This window comes from Thunnus albacares, chromosome 5 (genome assembly GCF_914725855.1).
Source record: "Thunnus albacares chromosome 5, fThuAlb1.1, whole genome shotgun sequence".
Lineage (NCBI taxonomy): Eukaryota > Metazoa > Chordata > Actinopteri > Scombriformes > Scombridae > Thunnus > Thunnus albacares.
The window spans coordinates 11,596,331-11,619,914 of record NC_058110.1 but is presented as its reverse complement, the minus strand read 5'-3'; the positions used below and the strand labels follow the sequence as shown (position 1 = coordinate 11,619,914).

General features: G+C 38.9%; 1 protein-coding gene across 1 annotated transcript; it reads right to left on the bottom strand.

Moving 5' to 3' along the window:
* Positions 1-15,830: 15,830 nt before the first annotated feature.
* On the bottom strand, positions 15,831-17,555 carry LOC122982259. Its single transcript, XM_044351444.1, has 3 exons — positions 17,372-17,555; positions 15,952-16,596; positions 15,831-15,842 (listed from the first exon to the last, which is right to left on the bottom strand). The coding sequence occupies exons 1-3, from the start codon at positions 17,399-17,401 to the stop codon at positions 15,831-15,833; spliced, it is 687 nt and encodes a 228-aa protein (XP_044207379.1). The 5' UTR covers positions 17,402-17,555.
* Positions 17,556-23,584: the final 6,029 nt, after the last annotated feature.

Below are 23,584 nucleotides of genomic sequence, written 5' to 3'. Positions count from 1 at the left end.
TGCCATATCTCAATACTACAGAGGACTCTTATGTTAACTTTAGTCCCTCCCAAATTGATAATCTTGTTGATAGTGCTGCAGGCTCATTAAGAAAAACACTTGACTCCATCGCCTCCTTAAAAAAGAAGATAATAAAACATAAGAGGTTAGCTCCATGGTATAACTCCCAAACCCGCAAATTAAAGCAAACATCGCGAAAATTGGAAAGGATTTGGCGTTCCACCAAAGTAGAAGAATCTCGCTTAGTCTGGCAAGATAGTCTTATAACATAGGAAGGCCCTCTGTCATGCCAGAGCCGCCTATTACTCAGCATTAATAGAAGAGAATAAAAACAGCCCTAGGTTCCTTTTCAGCACTTTGGCCAGGCTGACAAAGAGTCATAACTCTATTGATCCATGTATTCCTATAGCTCTCAGTAGTAACGACTTTATGAGCTTCTTTAATGATAAAATTCTAACTATTAGAGACACAATTTACCACCTCCTGCCCTCAACAGGCACCGTTCTCTCCCCAAACACAGGCACCTTAGAAACAGCTGTAAATCCTGACATATATTTGGACTGTTTTTCTCCAGTAGACTTTCCTGAACTAACTTCAATGATTTGTTCAGCTAAACCAATAACCTGTCTCTTAGATCCCATCCCAACTAGGCTGCTTAAGGAAGCCTTACCCTTAGTGAGCACTTCTTTACTAGATATGATCAATCTGTCTTTAGTAACAGGCTATGTACCACAGTCCTTTAAAGTAGCTGTAATTAAACCTCTTCTTAAGAAGCCTACTCTTGATTCAGGTGTTTTAGCCAATTATAGACCCATATCTAACCTTCCATTTCTATTTAAGATCCTTGAGAAAGCAGTCTCTAATCAGTTATGTGACTTTCTACATAACAATAGTTTATTTGAGGATTTTCAGTCAGGATTTAGAGCGCATCATAGCACAGAGACAGCACTGGTGAAAGTCACAAATGACCTCCTAACTGCATCAGACAAAGGATTTGTCTCTATACTTGTCCTGTTAGATCTTAGTGCCGCATTCGACACAATTGAACATCAAGTCCTTTTGTAGAGACTGGAACATTTAATTGGCATTAAAGGAACTGCATTAAGCTGGTTTAAGTCATATTTATCAGACCAATTTCAGTTTGTACATGTTAATTATGAATTCTCCGTGAAGGCAAAAGTTAGACACGGAGTTCCACAAGGTTCTGTACTTGGACCAATTCTATTCACCTTGTATATGCTTCCTTTAGGTAATATTATTAGGAAACACTCCATAAATTTTCATTGTTATGCAGATGACACCCAGTTATATTTATCAATGAAGCCAGATGAACCCAATCAGTTAAACAAACTCCAAGCATGCCTTAACGACATAAAGACATGGATGACCTGCAATTTTCTACTACTAAATTCAGATAAAACTGAAACCTAAACACCTTAGAAACACATTATCTAATGATATAGCTGCTCTGGATGGCATTACCCTGGCCTCCAGCACCACCGTAAGGAATCTGGGAGTTATCTTTGATCAGGATATGTCCTTTAACTCCCACATAAATCAAGTCTCAAGGAATACTTTTTTTCACTTACGTAATATCGCAAAAATCAGGCACATCCTGTCCCTAAAAGATGCAGAAAAACTAGTTCATGCATTTGTTACTTCTAGGCTGGATTATTGCAATTCCTTATTATCAGGCTGCTCTAACAAGTCTCTAAAGACTCTCCAGCTGGACCAGAATGCAGCTGCACGTGTATTGACTAAAACTAGAAAAAAAGACCACATTTCTCCCATTTTAGCTTCGCTACATTGGCTTCCTGTAAAATCTAGAATAGAATTTAAAATCCTTCTCCTAACTTACAAAGCCCTTAACGGTCAGGCACCATCATATCTTGAAGAGCTCATAGTACCATATTATCCCACTAGAACACTGCGCTCCCAGTATGCAGGCTTACTGGTGGTCCCTACAGTCTTTAAAAGTAGAATGGGAGGCAGAGCCTTTAGCTATCAGCCTCCTCTTCTATGGAACCATCTACCAGATTCAGTCCGGGGTGCAGACACCCTCTCTATGTTTAAGAGTAGGCTTAAAACTTTCCTTTTTGATAAAGCTTATAGTTAGGGCCGACCAGGCTCACCTTGGATCAGTCCTTAGTTATGCTGCTATAGGCCTAGACTGCTGGGGGACTTCCCATGATGCACTGAGCTCCTCTCTCCTCCTCCTCCTCTCCATCTGTATGCATTCATGTAACATCAATGCATGTCACTAACTTTGCTTCTTCCCCAGAGTTTTTTGAGCTTTCTCATCTCACAGGAAAACCTGGGTTCTGGGCCGAGCCTTCGCGGTCCTTCACAGTCCTGATGGCATCCTTCCCTGGCTATTGATACTTATACTTATTGTTGTTGTTGTGATTGTTGCTCTCCTGTCCCCCCTCCCCCTTTCCCTCTCTCTTTCTCTCTCTCAACCCAACCGGTCAAAGCAGATGGCCACCCACCAAGAGCCGGGGTCTGCTTGAGGTTTCTACCCGTTAAAGGGGAGTTTTTCCTTACCGCTGTCGCCAAGTACTTGCTCATGGGGGAATTGTTGGGTCTCTGTAAATTAAAGAGTACGATCTTGACCTTCTCTATGTGAAAAGTGCCTTGAGATGACTTTTGTTGTGATATGGCGATATATAAATAAAAATTGATTGATTGATTGATTGATTTACTTTGTAAGTTTAGGTTGGTAGGATATAAACCCAGAACCAGAAGCTTAGGATCCAGTGGTAATGTCTTTGATAACATTTGATCAATCATATTAATAATATCTTGCCAAAAGAATTTCACTTTCACACATTCCCATACACAGTGGTACAATGTCCTTCTTGCCTCATTACACTTGACACAAGTATCAGGAATGTTATCATTAAACATATGCAATTTAACAGGAGTTATGCATGTATGCATGAGCCATTTATACTGTATAAGTTTCAAGCTACTGTTGACTCTAGGCTGAACAGTATTCACCATGGCAACAAACAATAAATATATTATTTGAAAAATAATTTAGGGTTGAGCTGTTGTATTCATTTTATTCATTTCATATTTTTGAGATGATAAAAAGCAGAATTGATGACCCCACATGACCCCTAACGTTTACTTCTGAGACAACATATATACATTAAAAATTAGTGGCCCCAACACTGATCCCTGGGAAACCCCACAAATTATTTAAGAGTGTTATCAGAAATGATCATTACTTGTGGCAAAGAGCTCTCTGTCAGAGAGATAAGAGGCAAACCAGTTCAAAACATTTCCAGACACTACAATGTGTTCCTTCAGTCTGTGTAAAATACATTTGTGAGCAACTGCATTAATGGCAAATCAAGTACCTAACCCAAAAGTTCATTGTCATCTAAATTTATAGTGTCAACTACTTTTACATTGTGTTAGGGTGAAAATGAAGAGTCATCATCAGTTTACAGAGAGTCATATAAGATAGATATTGAAAACCTTTTCTGTTATTTTTTTATTGATAGTACAGTACTAAGCTTCACAGGAAGAAGAAGCTGAGTGGCTTCTTCTTCTTGTGAAGCTGCAAACGTAATTACTGGACCACCGTGTTGCCCTTGTAGAGGAGAGAAGGAGGGTGACATAGGCTGAATTGATGGATGGATGGATGGATGAGACGAGATGAGAGAGAGAATTTCCTGAGAGAGGGAGACGGGGGGGAGTCTGGACGGGAGGAAAAGAGATGGGAGAGGTTTATGGGGTAAAGGAGTAGAGGGGTTGGGATGGTTTGTCGGGTAGGGTTGAAAGAGAAGAGGTTGGGGAAGGGGGGCAGTTAGGAAGGGAGAAAGGATGTCACTCATCTCTCCGTTCCTTCTCTCTTTTTTCCCTCTCCTTCCTCTCCTTCTTCTCCTTCTTCTCCTCCTCTTTCTTTTCTTTTTTCTCTCTTTTTTCCCTCTCCTTCCTCTCTTTCTTCTCTTTCTTCTCCCTCTCCTCCTCCTCTTTCTTTGCTTTCTTCAATCTTTCCTTCTCCATCTTCTCATGCTCTGCTTTTTCTTTCTTCATTCTCTCCTCCTCCTCTTTTCTCTCCCTCTTCAGTCTCTTCTCTATTTCTTTCTGCGCCTTCTTTTCCTCCTTTTTCATTCTTGCCTTTTCTTTATCTGTTTTCTTGGCCAGCTCCTGAAAAGACAGACAACATACAATTCAGTGTTTTCTGCGTCCGAAGGTTCAATCTGAAACAAACTGAAACAAAATCCAACAGGTTATGATTCAAATCAAAATGATCAGCTGATGTGACGTACCTGAAGTTGGGCATTTTCTTCATTCAGGAGCTTTATCTCCTCTTCCATCTGGCTGGCCTTATGGCGCCACTCGTCTTCCAGTTGCTGTCTTTGTCTCTGCATCTCCATTTTGAATCCATCTTCTAGAGATTCATATTTTCTTCTCCACGCTGCCTCACTTTGTTTGCTGGCTACTTCTCTTTGGCTCAGCTGGAACATATTCTCTACAAGAGCCTTCTTTTTCTCCCTTACTACGGAGATCAGGTCTTGCTTTTCATGGGTGACTTGGCTCAACTTCCTCTCTAAGTCCTCCTGCAGAGTTTTTTGTTCGGCGAGGACCTTCTCCTGTTGAGACCACTTGCTTTCCCATGTTGCCTTCAACTCAGTGACAGTCTTGTTGGATGAGCATTCCAGCTCTGCCTTTTCCTCCTGGCAGACTTTTGATATCTTTTCATTTTCGCTCTTCCAGAAGGCCGTCACCTTTTCATATTCTTGCTGCCAATACTTGATGACCCTCCTGATCTCTGCTTTATGGTGATGCAGATCTTTCTTAAGGGAGTGGACTTCCTCCTCCTTTCCTCTCAGTTTCATGTCCATCTTCCTGCAATGATCATCAAACTGCTGGTGATTTTTGTTTGCGTTCTTCACCAAAATGGCTTTTTCATCCAGCAGTTCCTGATACTTGTGCTCCCAGTCGATCTCTCTGCAGGCCATCTGCTCCTTCAGAGCAGAATTTTCTGCGGCCAACTGCTGGTTTACTGTTTTGGAGTCCAACAGGGCTCGCCGCAGGGCCTGCAGGACTCTACCGGGAGTGTGCTGGTTCTGCTCCGCCGTTTCAGCTTGGCTGACATGGTCTGGACCACTGGCAGAGTCTTGGTGCAGCACTTGGAAAGGTGTCTGAAAGACAGAAATGTACATGCAGGTAAAAATACTGTCCCATCCTTACTTTGGATACATACAAAAAGACAAGAGGTCTTTCATCATTATATTTATCAATACAGTTGAATGTACTGTAGCCATAAAAAAATCTCTTTCATTGGCCTAAGAGAAAATGTAAGTGAAAATATATCTGAATATATCTAACAGGATGTGAGAAATGGCTTTACACTTGTTCTTATTTGCTGCCCTGAATGATAATCATTATTCTCACAACAGCATGTACATGCACTGCACAGTATATGTATATGGAGCATTTCTCTCAAGTCTTCATATTTTATCTAAAGCCTTAACAACTACAAGTAAATGATTTTCAACATACACTTTCTTCCATCACTTCATTATCTCTTTCCATTAAAATGATCAAAATATTAAGTGTAATTATCACATGACAGCACAGCACTTCATTTAAGCTGCAAATGGCCATTAGTCACTCAAAACATTAAATGCATGTGCCAAAGCCTTGACCAAAACACTCACATTCTTGTGACAAAGTACACTAAAATATAGTTTCTGTATTTCACTTAAATACACTCACTCAATAGTGAAGTTAAATATCCTCAACACACAAATGTATAGTAGCACATCAGGCTAGCAACGTGAGTTGTTTATTAAAAATCCCTTGTGTCAAGAAATATTCACAAGGATTTTTGTCTGAGCTTTAGATAAAAGATGAAGCAGATAGCAATTGAAAAAAGTTTGCCTGAAAGCATTTCTTGCTGAAAAATTCTTACCTCAACTCTTGACATGTTGCTTTTCTGCATGACGCTTTAACACAAATAGTGTAGCGATATTTGTTGCTTGTGGAGATGTGCTAGTTCAGTTTTCGTACTACTTGAACTGTCGTTTCTTCAGTGGGCGCTCTCTTTGTACTGAGAGATGTCTCTCTGTTTGAGTCCAAGTTGCAACAGGCTGAGTTTGTCCTTTACGATGTAAACATTCCGTATGACATCTCAAAGGACACATGACAGAGTCATCACTTGAGTTCAGAATGTGATGTCATCATTAGACCTTTTTATTGTCATGTGACATGGTCAGATTAAACCTTTCATGATAAAATGCAAGACTGGATGCTTTCGATTTAAAAAATAAAAGCACACAAAACACAAGTGCAGCCCAACATGGCATTTTGAATGATAACGGAGTATTAGGGACACAATGAGGGGAAAAAAATATTTTGATAATATAATAGTTTTGAGATTTTGAGGAAATAATATCATTGCTTTGAAAAGGTTCATTGCTCTATGAGAATAAACTCCTAATATTATGAGAAAAAAATAACATTTCAGTGGGAAATATGAGAGGAGCAGTGTACTTTTTTTGTAAGAAATATATTTATTGGTTTTCAGTTTGCATTACACATCAAATTGTAGCAGTTATATAGAACATAGCAAACATTTTTCACCCTGTCCCCCCCGATCCTCCATCCCTTTCAACTGAATACATACATACAAACAAACAAATGAACAAAAAAAGTAATAATAATAATAATAATCTAATCAAATCAAATAAATAAAGTGTGTTCCTGAAGTCTGTGTACAAGATAGTTATGCTACCTTACTCCCTCAGAGTTTGTTCCTGCTGAAGCAGATTACCAACATTAACATCATGTCTTAAGAAGTACATAAAAGGTCTCCAAATATAAAGACATTTTGTTTACGTCTAACAATGTACGTTATCTTTTCCATTGACATGTTTGACGCCATTTCTTTAATCCACATTGCGATTCTTGGCCCATCAGCATTTTTACAATTAATAGCAATTATACATTTAGCTTGTAATACACGCATGTCTACAAATGTAAGCTCTTTACTTTGTAAGTTTAGGTTGGTAGGATATAAACCCAGAACGAGAAGCTTAGGATCCAGTGGTAATGTCTTTGATAACATTTGATCAATCATATTAATGTAACCCACTAGGTGCTACAGGGTAAAGAATAAAGAATATATGGACCAGGGGCTAGGTTCGTAATGGGAGGGTTGAAAAGGGAATGACAGACAAAACAGATAAATGGAGCCATGAGGAACGTTGAGGTAAGTTTACTGTACCAAGTTATTAAACATGAACATAAAATGCAGTGCAATTATCATCAATATCTCAAGATTTCACAGTCTTTCAGCAGAACTTGAATTGAAAGCGTCCATGAGTGTAATGTCCCTTTAATGTCTTTGCGATATCAGTCAGCGCGCTCAAGTCAATGTTTTATGTCAAGTCAGGGGGAAAAATTCAAGTAGTCGGATGTGTGGTGGTCCTACCACACTGATAGTTGAGTGGAAGCAAAAAAAAGATACGAGATCCTCTTCTCAGGTCTCGGTTCCTCACTCCTTAGGTTAAGAAGAGATCTCACTGGGGGCTCACCATCTCCCATCCACAGGGAGAATCCAGATCCAGTTCTCTAGTTCTCAAAAAAACCTAGCCTGCATGAAGACAGGACTGTTATTTTCATGACGTCACTACTTTTCTCTAATGGCCATAGTAATATAATAATTCAACACATTACTGTAGCACAATAATGATTAAATGAATTCTCTTTTAACTGTACAGTTGTTTTTATCTCAATGTAAGTATTTCCCACATTTTAATCAACCTTTTTATACATGAATTTAATCAACATGAATTTTAGCTGTTAACCCATGAATTATGATGTTTTAACTTTTAGTTATAAATGAACTTATCCATCAGTTTCATCATACGATGTATCTCAATATAACTACACACACAGTATCAAAATAAACATCATACCTTACTTCTTTTAAATGATCAGAGCAATAATATTCAGTTTTTAACTCTTAAGATAGTTAACAGAAACAGTGAGCAGCAGTAATAAGCCAAGTTCAAGCATTTCCGGAGCACAGACACGTTTTCTGCCACCTCACACATTAACTCACAGTGTGGCTAATACAGTTAGCATGCGCTGGCGCTAATTAGCTCGGCAACTCACCAAGACGATAATGCCAAAAGTACTACTACTCCTGGCTCACGGACCCTCGCACACCTCTGACGTCTTCAGAAGAGTATTTTATCTCATGGATATGTTAATAATCGCTGTTCTAACTCTCTATTTCTCATCCGCTCCGACCGCTGCTGTTTTACCCGCGCTGCAACTCACTGACTTCTGTGTGAAGAGAGGATGGGACTTAACTCCCTCTAATTAATCATAAGTTTACTCTAGTTGATATGACAAATAAGGACTGTGTGTGTGTGTGTGTGTAAAGTAAGTGATGAAAATGAGATAAATAAGGAAACTATAGAAAAATAAAGATATAATTGGACCCAATTCTCTACTGGGTTACATTAATAATATCTTGCCAAAAGAATTTCACTTTCACACATTCCCATACACAGTGGTACAAAGTCCTTCTTGCCTCATTACACTTGACACAAGTATCAGGAATGTTATCATTAAACATATGCAATTTAACAGGAGTTATGCATGTATGCATGAGCCATTTATACTGTATAAGTTTCAAGCTACTGTTGACTCTAGGCTGAACAGTAGTTACCAAGGCAACAAACAATAAATATATTATTTGAAAAATAATTTAGGGTTGAGCTGTTGTATTCAATTTATTCATTTCATATTTTTGAGATGATAAAAAGCAGAATTGATGACCCCACATGACCCCTAACGTTTACATCTGAGACAACATGTGTACATTAAAAATTAGTGGCCCCAACACTGATCCCTGGGAAACCCCACAAATTATTTAAGAGTGTTATCAGAAATGATCATTACTTGTGGCAAAGAGCTCTCTGTCAGAGTGATAAGAGGCAAACCAGTTCAAAACATTTCCAGACACTATAATGTGTTCCTTCAGTCTGTGTAAAATACATTTGTGAGCAACTGCATTAATGGCAAATCAAGTACCAAAACCAAAAGTTCATTGTCATCTAAATTTATAGTGTCAACTACTTTTACATTGTGTTAGGGTGAAAATGAAGAGTCATCATCAGTTTACAGAGAGTCATATAAGATAGATATTGAAAACCTTTTCTGTTAATTTTTTATTGATAGTACAGTATTAAGCTTCACAGGAAGAAGAAGCTGAGTGGCTTCTTCTTCTTGTGAAGCTGCAAACGTAATTACTGGACCACCGTGTTGCCCTTGTAGAGGAGAGAAGGAGGGTGACATAGGCTGAATTGATGGATGGATGGATGGATGAGACGAGATGACGAGACGAGACGAGAGAGAATTTCCTGAGAGAGGGAGACGGGGGAGAGTCTGGACGGGAGGAAAAGAGATGGGAGAGGTTTATGGGGTAAAGGGGTAGAGGGGTTGGGATGGTTTGTCGGGTAGGGGTGAAAGAGAAGAGGTTGGGGAAGGGGGGCGGTTAGGAAGGGAGAAAGGATGTCAGTCATCTCTCCTTTCCTTCTCTCTTTTTTCCCTCTCCTTCCTCTCCTTCTTCTCCTTCTTCTCCTCCTCTTTCTTTTCTTTTTTCTCTCTTTTTTCCCTCTCCTTCCTCTCCTTCTTCTCTTTCTTCTCCCTCTCCTCCTCCTCTTTCTTTGCTTTCTTCAATCTTTCCTTCTCCATCTTCTCATGTTCTGCTTTTTCTTTCTTCATTCTCTCCTCCTCCTCTTTTCTCTCCCTCTTCAGTCTCTTCTCTATTTCTTTCTGCGCCTTCTTTTCCTCCTTTTTCATTCTTGCCTTTTCTTTATCTGTTTTCTTGGCCAGCTCCTGAAAAGAAAGACAACATACAATTCAGTGTTTTCTGCGTCCGAAGGTTCAATCTCAAACAAACTGAAACAAAATCCAACAGGTTATGATTCAAATCAAAATGATCAGCTGATGTGACGTACCTGAAGTTGGGCATTTTCTTCATTCAGGAGCTTTATCTCCTCTTCCATCTGGCTGGCCTTATGGCGCCACTCGTCTTCCAGTTGCTGTCTTTGTCTCTGCATCTCCATTTTCAATCCATCTTCTAGAGATTCATATTTTCTTCTCCACGCTGCCTCACTTTGTTTGCTGGCTACTTCTCTTTGGCTCAGCTGGAACATATTCTCTACAAGAGCCTTCTTTTTCTCCCTTACTACAGAGATCAGGTCTTGCTTTTCATGGGTGACTTGGCTCAACTTCCTCTCTAAGTCCTCCTGCAGACTTTTTTGTTCGGCGAGGACCTTCTCCTGTTGAGACCACTTGCTTTCCCATGTTGCCTTCAACTCAGTGACAGTCTTGTTGGATGAGCATTCCAGCTCTGCCTTTTCCTCCTGGCAGACTTTTGATATCTTATCATTTTCGCTCTTCCAGAAGGCCGTCATCTTTTCATATTCTTGCTGCCAATACTTGATGACCCTCCTGATCTCTACTTTATGGTGATGCAGATCTTTCTTAAGGGAGTGGACTTCCTCCTCCTTTGCCCTCAGTTTCATGTCCATCTTCCTGCAATGATCATCAAACTGCTGGTGATTTTTGTTTGCCGTCTTCACCAAAATGGCTTTTTCATCCAGCAGTTCCTGATACTTCTGCTCCCAGTCGATCTCTCTGCAGGCCATCTGCTCCTTCAGAGCAGAATTTTCTGCGGCCAACTGCTGGTTCACTGTTTTGGAGTCCAACAGGGCTCGCCGCAGGGCCTGCAGGACTCTACCGGGAGTGTGCTGGTTCTGCTCTGCCGTTTCAGCTTGGCTGACATGGTCTGGACCACTGGCAGAGTCTTGGTGCAGCACTTGGAAAGGTGTCTGAAAGACAGAAATGTACATGCAGGTAAAAATACTGACCCATCCTTACTTTGGATACATACAAAAAGACAAGAGGTCTTTCATCATTATATTTATCAATACAGTTGAATGTACTGTAACCATAAAAAAATCTGTTTCATTGGCCTAAGAGAAAATGTAAGTGAAAATATATCTGAATATATCTAACAGGATGTGAGAAATGGCTTTACACTTGTTCTTATTTGCTGCCCTGAATGATAATCATTATTCTCACAACAGCATGTACATGCACTGCACAGTATATGTATATGGAGCATTTCTCTCAAGTCTTCATATTTTATCTAAAGCCTTAACAACTACAAGTAAATGATTTTCAAGATACACTTTCTTCCTTCACTTCATTATCTCTTTCCATTAAAATGATCAAAATATTAAGTGTAATTATCACATGACAGCACAGCACTTCATTTAAGCTGCAAATGGCCATTAGTCACTCAAAACATTAAATGCATGTGCCAAAGCCTTGACCAAAACACTCACATTCTTGTGACAAAGTGCACTAAAATATAGTTTCTGTATTTCACTTAAATACACTCACTCAATAGTGAAGTTAAATATCCTCAACACACAAATGTATAGTAGAACATCAGGCTAGCAACGTGAGTTGTTTATTAAAAATCCCTTGTGTCAAGAAATATTCACAAGGATTTTTGTCTGAGCTTTAGATAAAAGATGAAGCAGATAGCAATTGAAAAAAGTTTGCCTGAAAGCATTTCTTGCTGAAAAATTCTTACCTCAACTCTTGACATGTTGCTTTTCTGCATGACGCTTTAACACAAATAGTGTAGCGATATTTGTTGCTTGTGGAGATGTGCTAGTTCAGTTTTCGTACTACTTGAACTGTCGTTTCTTCAGTGGGCGCTCTCTTTGTACTGAGAGATGTCTCTCTGTTTGAGTCCAAGTTGCAACAGGCTGAGTTTGTCCTTTACGATGTAAACATTGTGTATGACATCTCAAAGGACACATGACAGAGTCATCACTGGAGTTCAGAATGTGATGTCATCATTAGACCTTTTTATTGTCATGTGACATGGTCAGATTAAACCTTTCATGATAAAATTCAAGACTGGATGCTTTCGATTTCAAAAATAAAAGCACACAAAACACAACTGCAGCCCAACATGGCATTTTGAATGATAACGGAGTATTAGGGACACAATGAGGGGAAAAAAATATTTTGATAATATAATAGTTTTGAGATTTTGAGGAAATAATATCATTGCTTTGAAAAGGTTCATTGCTCTATGAGAATAAACTCCTAATATTATGAGAAAAAAAATAACATTTCAGTGGGAAATATGAGAGGAGCAGTCTACTTTTTTTGTAAGTAATATATTTATTGGTTTTCAGTTTGCATTACACATCAAATTGTAGCAGTTATATAGAACATAGCAAACATTTTTCACCCTGTCCCCCCCCCCGATCCTCCATCCCTCTCAACTGAATACATACATAAAAACAAACAAATGAACAAAAAAAGTAATAATAATAATAATAATCTAATCAAATCAAATAAATAAAGTAAAGTGTGTTCCTCAAGTCTGTGTACAAGATTGTTATGCTACCTTACTCCCTCAGAGTTTGTTCCTGCTGAAGCAGATTACCAACATTAACATCATGTCTTAAGAAGTACATAAAAGGTCTCCAAATATAAAGACATTTTGTTAACGTCTAATAATGTACGTTATCTTTTCCATTGACATGTTTGACGCCATTTCTTTAATCCACATTGCGATTCTTGGCCCATCAGCATTTTTCCAATTAATAGCAATTATACATTTAGCTTGTAATATACGCATGTCTACGAATGTAAGCTCTTTACTTTGTAAGTTTAGGTTGGTAGGATATAAATCCAGAACGAGAAGCTTAGGATCCAGTGGTAATGTCTTTGATCACATTTGATCAATCATATTAATGTAACCCACTAGGTGCTACAGGGTAAAGAATAAAGAATATATGGACCAGGGGCTAGGTTCGTAATGGGAGGGTTGAAAAGGGAATGACAGACAAAACAGATAAATGGAGCCACGAGGAGTGTTGAGGTAAGTTTACTGTACCAAGTTATAAAACATGAACATAAAATGCAGTGCAATTATCATCAATATCTCAAGATTTCACAGTCTTTCAGCAGAACTTGAATTGAAAGCGTCCATGAGTGTAATGTCCCTTTAATGTCTTTGCGATATCAGTCAGCGCACTCAAGTCAATGTTTTATGTCAAGTCAGGGGGAAAAATTCAAGTAGTCGGATGTGTGGTGGTCCTACCACACTGATACTTGAGTGGAAGCAAAAAAAAGATACCAAGTCCTCTTCTCAGGTCTCGGTTCCTCACTCCTTAGGTTAAGAAGAGATCTCACTGGGGGCTCACCATCTCCCATCCACAAGGAGAATCCAGATCCAGTTCTCTAGTTCTCAAAAAAACCTAGCCTGCATGAAGACAGGACTGTTATTTTCATGACGTCACTACTTTTCTCTAATGGCCATAGTAATATAATAATTCTCAACACATTACTGTAGCACAATAATGATTAAATGAATTCTCTCTTTTAACTGTACAGTTGTTTTTTTTCTCAATGTAAGTATTTCCCACATTTTAATCAACCTTTTTATACATGAATTTAATCAACATGAATTTTAGCTGTTAGCCCATGAATTATGATGTTTTAACTTTTAGTTATAAATGAACTTATCCATCAGTTTCATCATACGATGTATCTCAATATAACTACACACACAGTATCAAAATAAACATCATACCTTACTTCTTCTAAATGATCAGAGCAATAATATTCAGTTTTTAACTCTTAAGATAGTTAACAGAAACAGTGAGCAGCAGTAATAAGCCAAGTTCAAGCATTTCTGGAGCACAGACACGTTTTCTGCCACCTCACACATTAACTCACAGTGTGGCTAATACAGTTAGCATGCGCTGGCGCTAATTAGCTCGGCAACTCACCAAGACGATAATGCCAAAAGTACTACTACTCCTGGCTCACGGACCCTCGCACACCTCTGACGTCTTCAGAAGAGTATTTTATCTCATGGATATGTTAATAATCGCTGTTCTAACTCTCTATTTCTCATCCGCTCCGACCGCTGCTGTTTTACCCGCACTGCAACTCACTGACTTCTGTGTGAAGAGAGGATGGGACTTAACTCCCTCTAATTAATCATAAGTTTACTCTAGTTGATATGACAAATAAGGACTGTGTGTGTGTGTAAAATAAGTGATTGACAGATTGATTAACAAATGAAAATGAGATAAATAAGGAAACTATAGAAAAATAAAGATATAATTGGACCCAATTCTCTACTGGGTTACATTAATAATATCTTGCCAAAAGAATTTCACTTTCACACATTCCCATACACAGTGGTACAATGTCCTTCTTGCCTCATTACACTTGACACAAGTATCAGGAATGTTATCATTAAACATATGCAATTTAACAGGAGTTATGCATGTATGCATGAGACATTTATACTGTATAAGTTTCAAGCTACTGTTGACTCTAGGCTGAACAGTATTCACCATGGCAACAAACAATAAATATATTATTTGAAAAATAATTTAGGGTTGAGATGTTGTATTCAATTTATTCATTTCATATTTTTGAGATGATAAAAAGCAGAATCGATGACCCCACATGACCCCTAAAGTTTACTTCTGAGACAACATATGTACATTAAAAATTAGTGGCCCCAACACTGATCCCTGGGAAACCCCACAAATTATTTAAGAGTGTTATCAGAAATGATCATTACTTGTGGCAAAGAGCTCTCTGTCAGAGAGATAAGAGGCAAACCAGTTCAAAACATTTCCAGACACTACAATGTGTTCCTTCAGTCTGTGTAAAATACATTTGTGAGCAACTGCATTAATGGCAAATCAAGTACCAAAACCAAAAGTTCATTGTCATCTAAATTTATAGTGTCAACTACTTTTACATTGTGTTAGGGTGAAAATGAAGAGTCATCATCAGTTTACAGAGAGTCATATAAGATAGATATTGAAAACCTTTTCTGTTAATTTTTTATTGATAGTACAGTATTAAGCTTCACAGGAAGAAGAAGCTGAGTGGCTTCTTCTTCCTGTGAAGCTGCAAACATAATTACTGGACCACCGTGTTGCCCTTGTAGAGGAGAGAAGGAGGGTGACATAGGCTGAATTGGTGGATGGATGGATGAGACGAGATGAGAGAGATAATTTCCTGAGAGAGGGAGACGGGGGAGAGTCTGGACGGGAGGAAAAGAGATGGGAGAGGTTTATGGGGTAAAGGGGTAGAGGGGTTGGGATGGTTTGTCGGGTAGGGGTGAAAGAGAAGAGGTTGGGGAAGGGGGGCAGTTAGGAAGGGAGAAAGGATGTCACTCATCTCTCCTTTCCTTCTCTCTTTTTTCCCTCTCCTTCCTCTCCTTCTTCTCCTTCTTCTCCTCCTCTTTCTTTTCTTTTTTCTCTCTTTTTTCCCTCTCCTTCCTCTCCTTCTTCTCTTTCTTCTCCCTCTCCTCCTCCTCTTTCTTTGCTTTCTTCAATCTTTCCTTCTCCATCTTCTCATGTTCTGCTTTTTCTTTCTTCATTCTCTCCTCCTCCTCTTTTCTCTCCCTCTTCAGTCTCTTCTCTATTTCTTTCTGCGCCTTCTTTTCCTCCTTTTTCATTCTTGCCTTTTCTTTATCTGTTTTCTTGGCCAGCTCCTGAAAAGACAGACAACATACAATTCAGTGTTTTCTGCGTCCGAAGGTTCAATCTCAAACAAACTGAAACAAAATCCAACAGGTTATGATTCAAATCAAAATGATCAGCTGATGTGACGTACCTGAAGTTGGGCATTTTCTTCATTCAGGAGCTTTATCTCCTCTTCCATCTGGCTGGCCTTATGGCGCCACTCATCTTCCAGTTGCTGTCTTTGTCTCTGCATCTCCGTTTTCAATCCATCTTCTAGAGATTCATATTTTCTTCTCCACGCTGCCTCACTTTGTTTGCTGGCTACTTCTCTTTGGCTCAGCTGGAACATATTCTCTACAAGAGCCTTCTTTTTCTCCCTTACTACGGAGATCAGGTCTTGCTTTTCATGGGTGACTTGGCTCAACTTCCTCTCTAAGTCCTCCTGCACAGTTTTTTGTTCGGCGAGGACCTTCTCCTGTTGAGACCACTTGCTTTCCCATGTTGCCTTCAACTCAGTGACAGTCTTGTTGGATGAGCATTCCAGCTCTGCCTTTTCCTCCTGGCAGACTTTTGATATCTTATCATTTTCGCTCTTCCAGAAGGCCGTCATCTTTTCATATTCTTGCTGCCAATACTTGATGACCCTCCTGATCTCTGCTTTATGGTGATGCAGATCTTTCTTAAGGGAGTGGACTTCCTCCTCCTTTCCTCTCAGTTTCATGTCCATCTTCCTGCAATGATCATCAAACTGCTGGTGATTTTTGTTTGCCGTCTTCACCAAAATGGCTTTTTCATCCAGCAGTTCCTGATACTTCTGCTCCCAGTCGATCTCTCTGCAGGCCATCTGCTCCTTCAGAGCAGAATTTTCTGCGGCCAACTGCTGGTTTACTGTTTTGGAGTCCAACAGGGCTCGCCGCAGGGCCTGCAGGACTCTACCGGGAGTGTGCTGGTTCTGCTCCGCCGTTTCAGCTTGGCTGACATGGTCTGGACCACTGGCAGAGTCTTGGTGCAGCACTTGGAAAGGTGTCTGAAAGACAGAAATGTACATGCAGGTAAAAATACTGTCCCATCCTTACTTTGGATACATACAAAAAGACAAAAGAGGTCTTTCATCATTATATTTATCAATACAGTTGAATGTACTGTAGCCATAAAAAAATCTCTTTCATTGGCCTAAGAGAAAATGTAAGTGAAAATATATCTGAATATATCTAACAGGATGTGAGAAATGGCTTTATACTTGTTCTTATTTGCTGCCCTGAATGATAATCATTATTCTCACAACAGCATGTACATGCACTGCACAGTATATGTATATGGAGCATTTCTCTCAAGTCTTCATATTTTATCTAAAGCCTTAACAACTACAAGTAAATGATTTTCAAGATACACTTTCTTCCATCACTTCATTATCTCTTTCCATTAAAATGATCAAAATATTAAGTGTAATTATCACATGACAGCACAGCACTTCATTTAAGCTGCAAATGGCCATTAGTCACTCAAAACATTAAACGCATGTGCCAAAGCCTTGACCAAAACACCCACATTCTTGTGACAAAGTACACTAAAATATAGTTTGTGTATTTCACTTAAATACACTCACTCAATAGTGAAGTTAAATATCCTCAACACACAAATGTATAATAGAACATCAGGCTAGCAACGTGAGTTGTTTATTAAAAATCCCTTGTGTCAAGAAATATTCACAAGGATTTTTGTCTGAGCTTTAGATAAAAGATGAAGCAGATAGCAATTGAAAAAAGTTTGCCTGAAAGCATTTCTTGCTGAAAAATTCTTACCTCAACTCTTGACATGTTGCTTTTCTGCATGACGCTTTAACACAAATAGTGTAGCGATATTTGCTGCTTGTGGAGATGTGCTAGTTCAGTTTTCGTACTACTTGAACTGTCGTTTCTTCAGTGGGCGCTCTCTTTGTACTGAGAGATGTCTCTCTGTTTGAGTCCAAGTTGCAACAGGCTGAGTTTGTCCTTTACGATGTAAACATTCCGTATGACATCTCAAAGGACACATGACAGCGTCATCACTGGAGTTCAGAATGTGATGTCATCATTAGACCTTTTTATTGTCATGTGACATGGTCAGATTAAACCTTTCATGATAAAATGCAAGACTGGATGCTTTCTATTTAAAAAATAAAAGCACACAAAACACAACTGCAGCCCAACATGGCATTTTGAATGATAACGGAGTATTAGGGACACAATGAGGGGAAAAAAATATTTTAATAATATAATAGTTTTGAGATTTTGAGGAAATAATATCATTGCTTTGAAAAGGTTCATTGCTCTATGAGAATAAACTCCTAATATTATGAGAAAAAAATAACATTTCAGTGGGAAATATGAGAGGAGCAGTCTACTTTTTGTTGTAAGTAATATATTTATTGGTTTTCAGTTTGCATTACACATCAAATTGTAGCAGTTATATAGAACATAGCAAACATTTTTCACCCTGTCCCCCCCGATCCTCCATCCCTCTCAACTGAATACATACATACAAACAAACAAATAAACAAAAAAAGTAATAATAATAATAATAATCACATAAATTAAAATAAATAAAGTAAAGTGTGTTCCTGAAGTCTGTGTACAAGATTGTTATGCTACCTTACTCCCTCAGAGTTTGTTCCTGCTGAAGCAGATTACCAACATTAACATCATGTCTTAAGAAGTACATAAAAGGTCTCCAAATATAAAGACATTTTGTTAACGTCTAACAATGTACATTATCTTTTCCATTGACATGTTTGACGCCATTTCTTTAATCCACATTCCGATTCTTGGCCCATCAGCATTTTTCCAATTAATAGCAATTATACATTTAGCTTGTAATATACGTATGTCTACGAATGTAAGCTCTTTACTTTGTAAGTTTAGGTTGGTAGGATATAAACCCAGAACGAGAAGCTTAGGATCCAGTGGTAATGTTTTTGATCACATTTGATCAATCATATTAATAATATCTTGCCAAAAGAATTTCACTTTCACACATTCCCATACACAGTGGTACAATGTCCTTCTTGCCTCAGTACACTTGACACAAGTATCAGGAACCTTCTTACAGGCCTCTCTCCAGTCCTCTAAACATATTTCGTCATCTATATCTTTCTTCCATAATCTTAATTTAGATTCTGAGGATTCATCAGACCCAGACACAAACAAGTCATACAAAGATGAAATTAACCTTTACCATAACAATGTCCTACGGTTGCTACCTCTAATGAGGAAATGACAGGTATATCTAATGAATGGTTTTGAGATGAGGACATAAAGCTCCTAAGTTGAAGATATTTGAAAAAATGATTATTTGGTCATATTTGATTGATATTTCTGCAAAGGACATAAATACTTCATCTTCCCTGTACATGTCTTGCACTTTCCTTAACCCTTTTTCAGCCCATACCCGAAATCCTGGATTTCTTTTCCCTGGTTTAACGTTGACATTATCCCATATGGGACTGAAGTGTGACCAGGAGGAATTAATGTTCAAGTATTTACAAGTGTCAAACCAAACATTAATCATATTCGATACAACAGGGTTATCTGTATTTTTTCTTAGGTATTTGCGATCTGCTGAATGCAAATACAAATGCAATGGTAAGTTTGGTTTAACAGAACAAGATTCCAAATCCATCCAAGCAGGAGGGCTTTCAGATGAAAATTAAAACATGATGGACCGCAGTTGAGCTGCTCTTCAGTCATATGGTAGATATAATAAAGATAAACGTAATCTGGGACATTTATTTTGCCAAATAAAGTTGGTAAACAGTTTCTTAATTCTAGTAAATAAAGATGAAGAAGAGGTTGTAGGGGGATATCCTGGAATAAATAGAGAAATTTAGGGAGTATGTTCATTTTTAGAATGTTTATCCTGCCAGTTATTGAAGTAGGTAAAGCTGTCTCCATTTATCCAACAAATTTAAATCTTTAATAAAATAGTGCATTGTCTTCTTCAATCTGGTGTGAGTGTTATTTGAGCTGAATTAATTGAATTAAAGTCGCCAGCTATTATATATTGCCCAGGGAGATTTGAAATAGTAAGAAACAGATTACTATAGTATTTAGGATTTACTCATACATTCATATAAAATTAAACTGCAAGTTTATTGTCTCAGAGGAGAAATTTGTCACTGCATCAGTTGAAGTCACACAGTCCCAGATGTCAATGACATGATGAACATAAGTAACACAGTCAGGACACTCATTCACTCATAGAAAACATTTTGACTGACCCCCCAAAAGTAAATGTATTCTAATTGGACAGAATAAAAGCAATTCAAAAAGAAGGTGTTAACACATTTGGCATAATTAAAGTTTATGTACGTACAAACATTAAGGATAATCATTATCATAATTCTTTTATAATTATGGTAGAAAATTTACATAAAATATTTAGTTTAAAAAAAAAACAGACTCCTGTTTTCTTCCTTACATGATTGTCTGATAAATGTTTTCTGGATGGGGAATCTCATCAGTTAAATGATCCTCACTGATCAGTGCAGGGACAACAATTAACCAAATACAAATGTTTGAACTCTGGATTGACTTGGGTCCTGTCCAATCACATCCAAGAAATGTTGTCTCTACCAAAATGTTGTTATGTTTTCTGAAATGTTGTTGTGTTTTGCATCTCAGGGCCACCATACAAAGGAGACCATCCTGAAAAAATATGAAAGCCATGATTCGCCAGAAACCCAGAAGGATTGACTATATCTGCTCTGACAGGAAACATAATTTGATGTTGTTGAATGCTAACAAAATAACAGTAGTTTTATCATTATTCAAATGATAACATACTCAAATTCTAAAAGCCATAACATGCTAATTTATCTTAATATAGACAGAAAGCCTCACTATCATGTTTCCCTCTTTTAAAAAACCACATTGTCTGGTTGAAGATAGTGAAACAGCTTCTAAACTGGTGCACTCTGGCTCACTATATTCAACAGTTTGTGGTACATTGGAAAAGTGGCAGAGTGAGATGTCTGCCTTATTGCCGCCTCCGTCGCTCGCTGGCTGTGTCACTGCAGATAATAGGCTCTTGTATAACCCGCCTCCTCTCTCCTCTCCCTCCCTCCCATTGGACAGCTCCCTCCTTCTCCCTCTCATCCCATTGGACAAGTCGGGCGGGCGATGAGCTCATATTGGTTAAAAATAGTTGGGCTCGTAAGGGGCTAAAAATAGAGCGGTATATAAAGCCGGCGGTTGAACCACGATGTGCTCCACTCCTCTCAGGCCGGCAGCCGGAGGAGCAGAGAGGGAGAGAGAGAGAGAGAGAGAGAGAGGGAGAGGGAGAGGGAGAGGGAGAAACACACACACATACACACTCATAGAGAGAGAGAGAGAGGGAGACACAGACAGCAGCAGCCTCCCTCCAGCTCATTCCTCTCAAAGTGTTGCACCAGAGGCAGAGCTTCGTGTTTCATGGTGCCCGCGTTTTGGGTGGAGTAGGCAGTGACGAACTTCCTTCCTTCCTTTCTGACTCTTTGGTTTCGGTCTGAATATCTCTCAAGAGGCCTCAGTCATTTCCCCTCGCAGAGCATTGAAGTTGCAGTGAGCACATAATAAGCCTTAAATTCATTGTAACGATCCTTAAATATAAATGCTGCCTCACACCGCTGTGTTTACGACAAGTCGTCCTCCGTGTTAAGGTCTTTTATAATTCAGAGCACAATCTTTGAGTCATTAACTGTAGAAAAGGAGATAGCTAGTAGCATTTGTTCATGAATAATTTTGACATTAGTTGGGGTAATTATGGATGGCAGCAGTGTGAGCCGCTTGTAAGCAGTATGCTGCTGCTCTACACGGGTGATAAAAAATGCTACAAATGTTCAAAAGAGGAAGCTTCCACATCTTCAATCTTCCCCCATATGACACAAATCTCTCGGAGACTGCAGCCGTTTCCTACTGTGAAAATCCAATTGCCTACTGCTGCCTTGCCATGCTGTGTGCCGTGTGGCTTTACTGAAGAGGATAAACACCTGTCATTTCAGGTGTCAGCTCTGTTTGCTATGGATTTCAGACTTCCCTCCTAATCCACTGTACAGTAGAAATGCAGTTTGACGGCAGTATTACAGTAAGAGTAGAAAGTACTGTCTTATTCGAAGGGAGACTTTTTCAGTCAGAGAAGCACAAGCTGACTTCTTGTGTCCTCTCACATCTACCCACTGCGCCTCTTGTAATCCAACATTGGAGGCTTCCTCCTACTATCCATCCATCCATTTTGTATATCTGTTTAGCCCCCCCACCTCTTCCTCCTCTTCCTCCTCCTACCATACAACACTAGTCTCCTATATAAGCTGCCAAAGGTCACTGCAGGCACCTCTCTGATGTAATAAGCTGGAAACTAGAGTTTGACCTGTGATCGGTGGAGGGAATGAAAGCAGGAGAGGGAGGAAAGAGGGAAACAAAGGATTTAAGTGGTTTAAAAAAGCTGTTGAACCTCATCCTTGCATATATTATTTCTGATATCTGATAGTAATAGTAAATATGCCTGCACAGTGGAGATAAAATAGGTGTATTTGTGTCTACATGCTTTCCTCTCTTGTTTGAAATACCCCCTTGAGGTTTGGTGTTATTATATTTAGTGTTTTACTTCATTCTCATTCCCATCTTGTTGTCCTCGATGCTTACAAGGCATCAAAAATAAACTGATTCATTTAGTTTCAGTTTTCAAAAACAGAAACAGATTTTTTTTTCCTGCCATCTGTTCCACATCAGAACTGTAAAAGTGTAGTTTCTACATGAGAAAGTTAATGCACATGGATTTAATCTGTTTTATTCTTGGATTTCCGCTCCTCCGCTCCTCTGCGCTGACTTACACAACTACCACCTTTTTATTGTTGGTTACAGGAGTAGCTCCACTAACTCTCCGCACACACGCTCGCGGGCTCCTGGATATTACTCCAAAACATCCAGCATCATCCCACACAGGCTGATATTGGTTCACCTCTGCATCCCACACACTCCGCTCTCTCACCCTCTCTCTCTCTCTCTCTGCAGCACAGGCCTCAGTGTGTGAAGCCGCTGGTAAAAAAAATCTCTCTGATCGGTTGTGACGCTGCTTTCTGCTCTTCAAGCAGCAATCGTCCTAATGATCGGTGTCCTGTCTGGGTTTTATAAAAAGTCTGGTATGGTGATTGGAGGAAAGTGAATGAGAAATTGTTTGTCTTTCTTTGAAGCGAGACTACACAAGCTGCAATTACGAGGATGACACATTGAATTTCAATTCATGTCTGGCGGGGTAACTGTGTTTACTTTTCGTTTTACTTCGGTGATAAAGAAAACATTTAAATGTTTGTTTGTGACACACTTAATTATGGTGAATAACGGTAACACAAGTCGACAAGAGTCAGGAAGTCAGCAAACTCATTCAGTCATACCAAACCCCCCCCCCGAGTCTACTGAAATGAAGAATAGTGTGTTTTACTCTTAATGAATTCAGCTTTTCATCTTTGAGAATAGAATCGTGTTACTTCATCTTTCAAGAGTCACACAGTCTCACTTTAAACACAACTACTGATGTGCTTTCGAGATCGAAACTTTTCAGTGTTTTAACTTCACCTCAGCCCCAGTTACCAAGACAAAATGCTTTTGATAAATGTAGTTAATTCTGCCAACATCCTGTTGTTTTTGTCTCGGTTAAGTTCAATAACAGATTCTAATTAAAACACACAGTTCACAAAGAAACAGCTGACAGCCCCACAGTCGGTCACATGTGTGAAGTAGTTGTGGTAAAAGAGGTCTGTTGATGTGGTGCTTTGATATTTAGCTCAAATCTAAAAATCTATCTTGGGGGTTTGGGTGACATTCAGGGTGTCACTGTGCTTGCTCTCCTTGGTTTTATATGATCAGAACAGACTGTGTTGGATTCTCAGCCAATCAATATGTTCTGTAGTGAGATTTTATTGCTTCTTTGGTCTGTATCTTGGCACCATAAGGATTTAAAACTCATTGCTACATGTCTCACTGGTTACTATTATAGATGGTTGT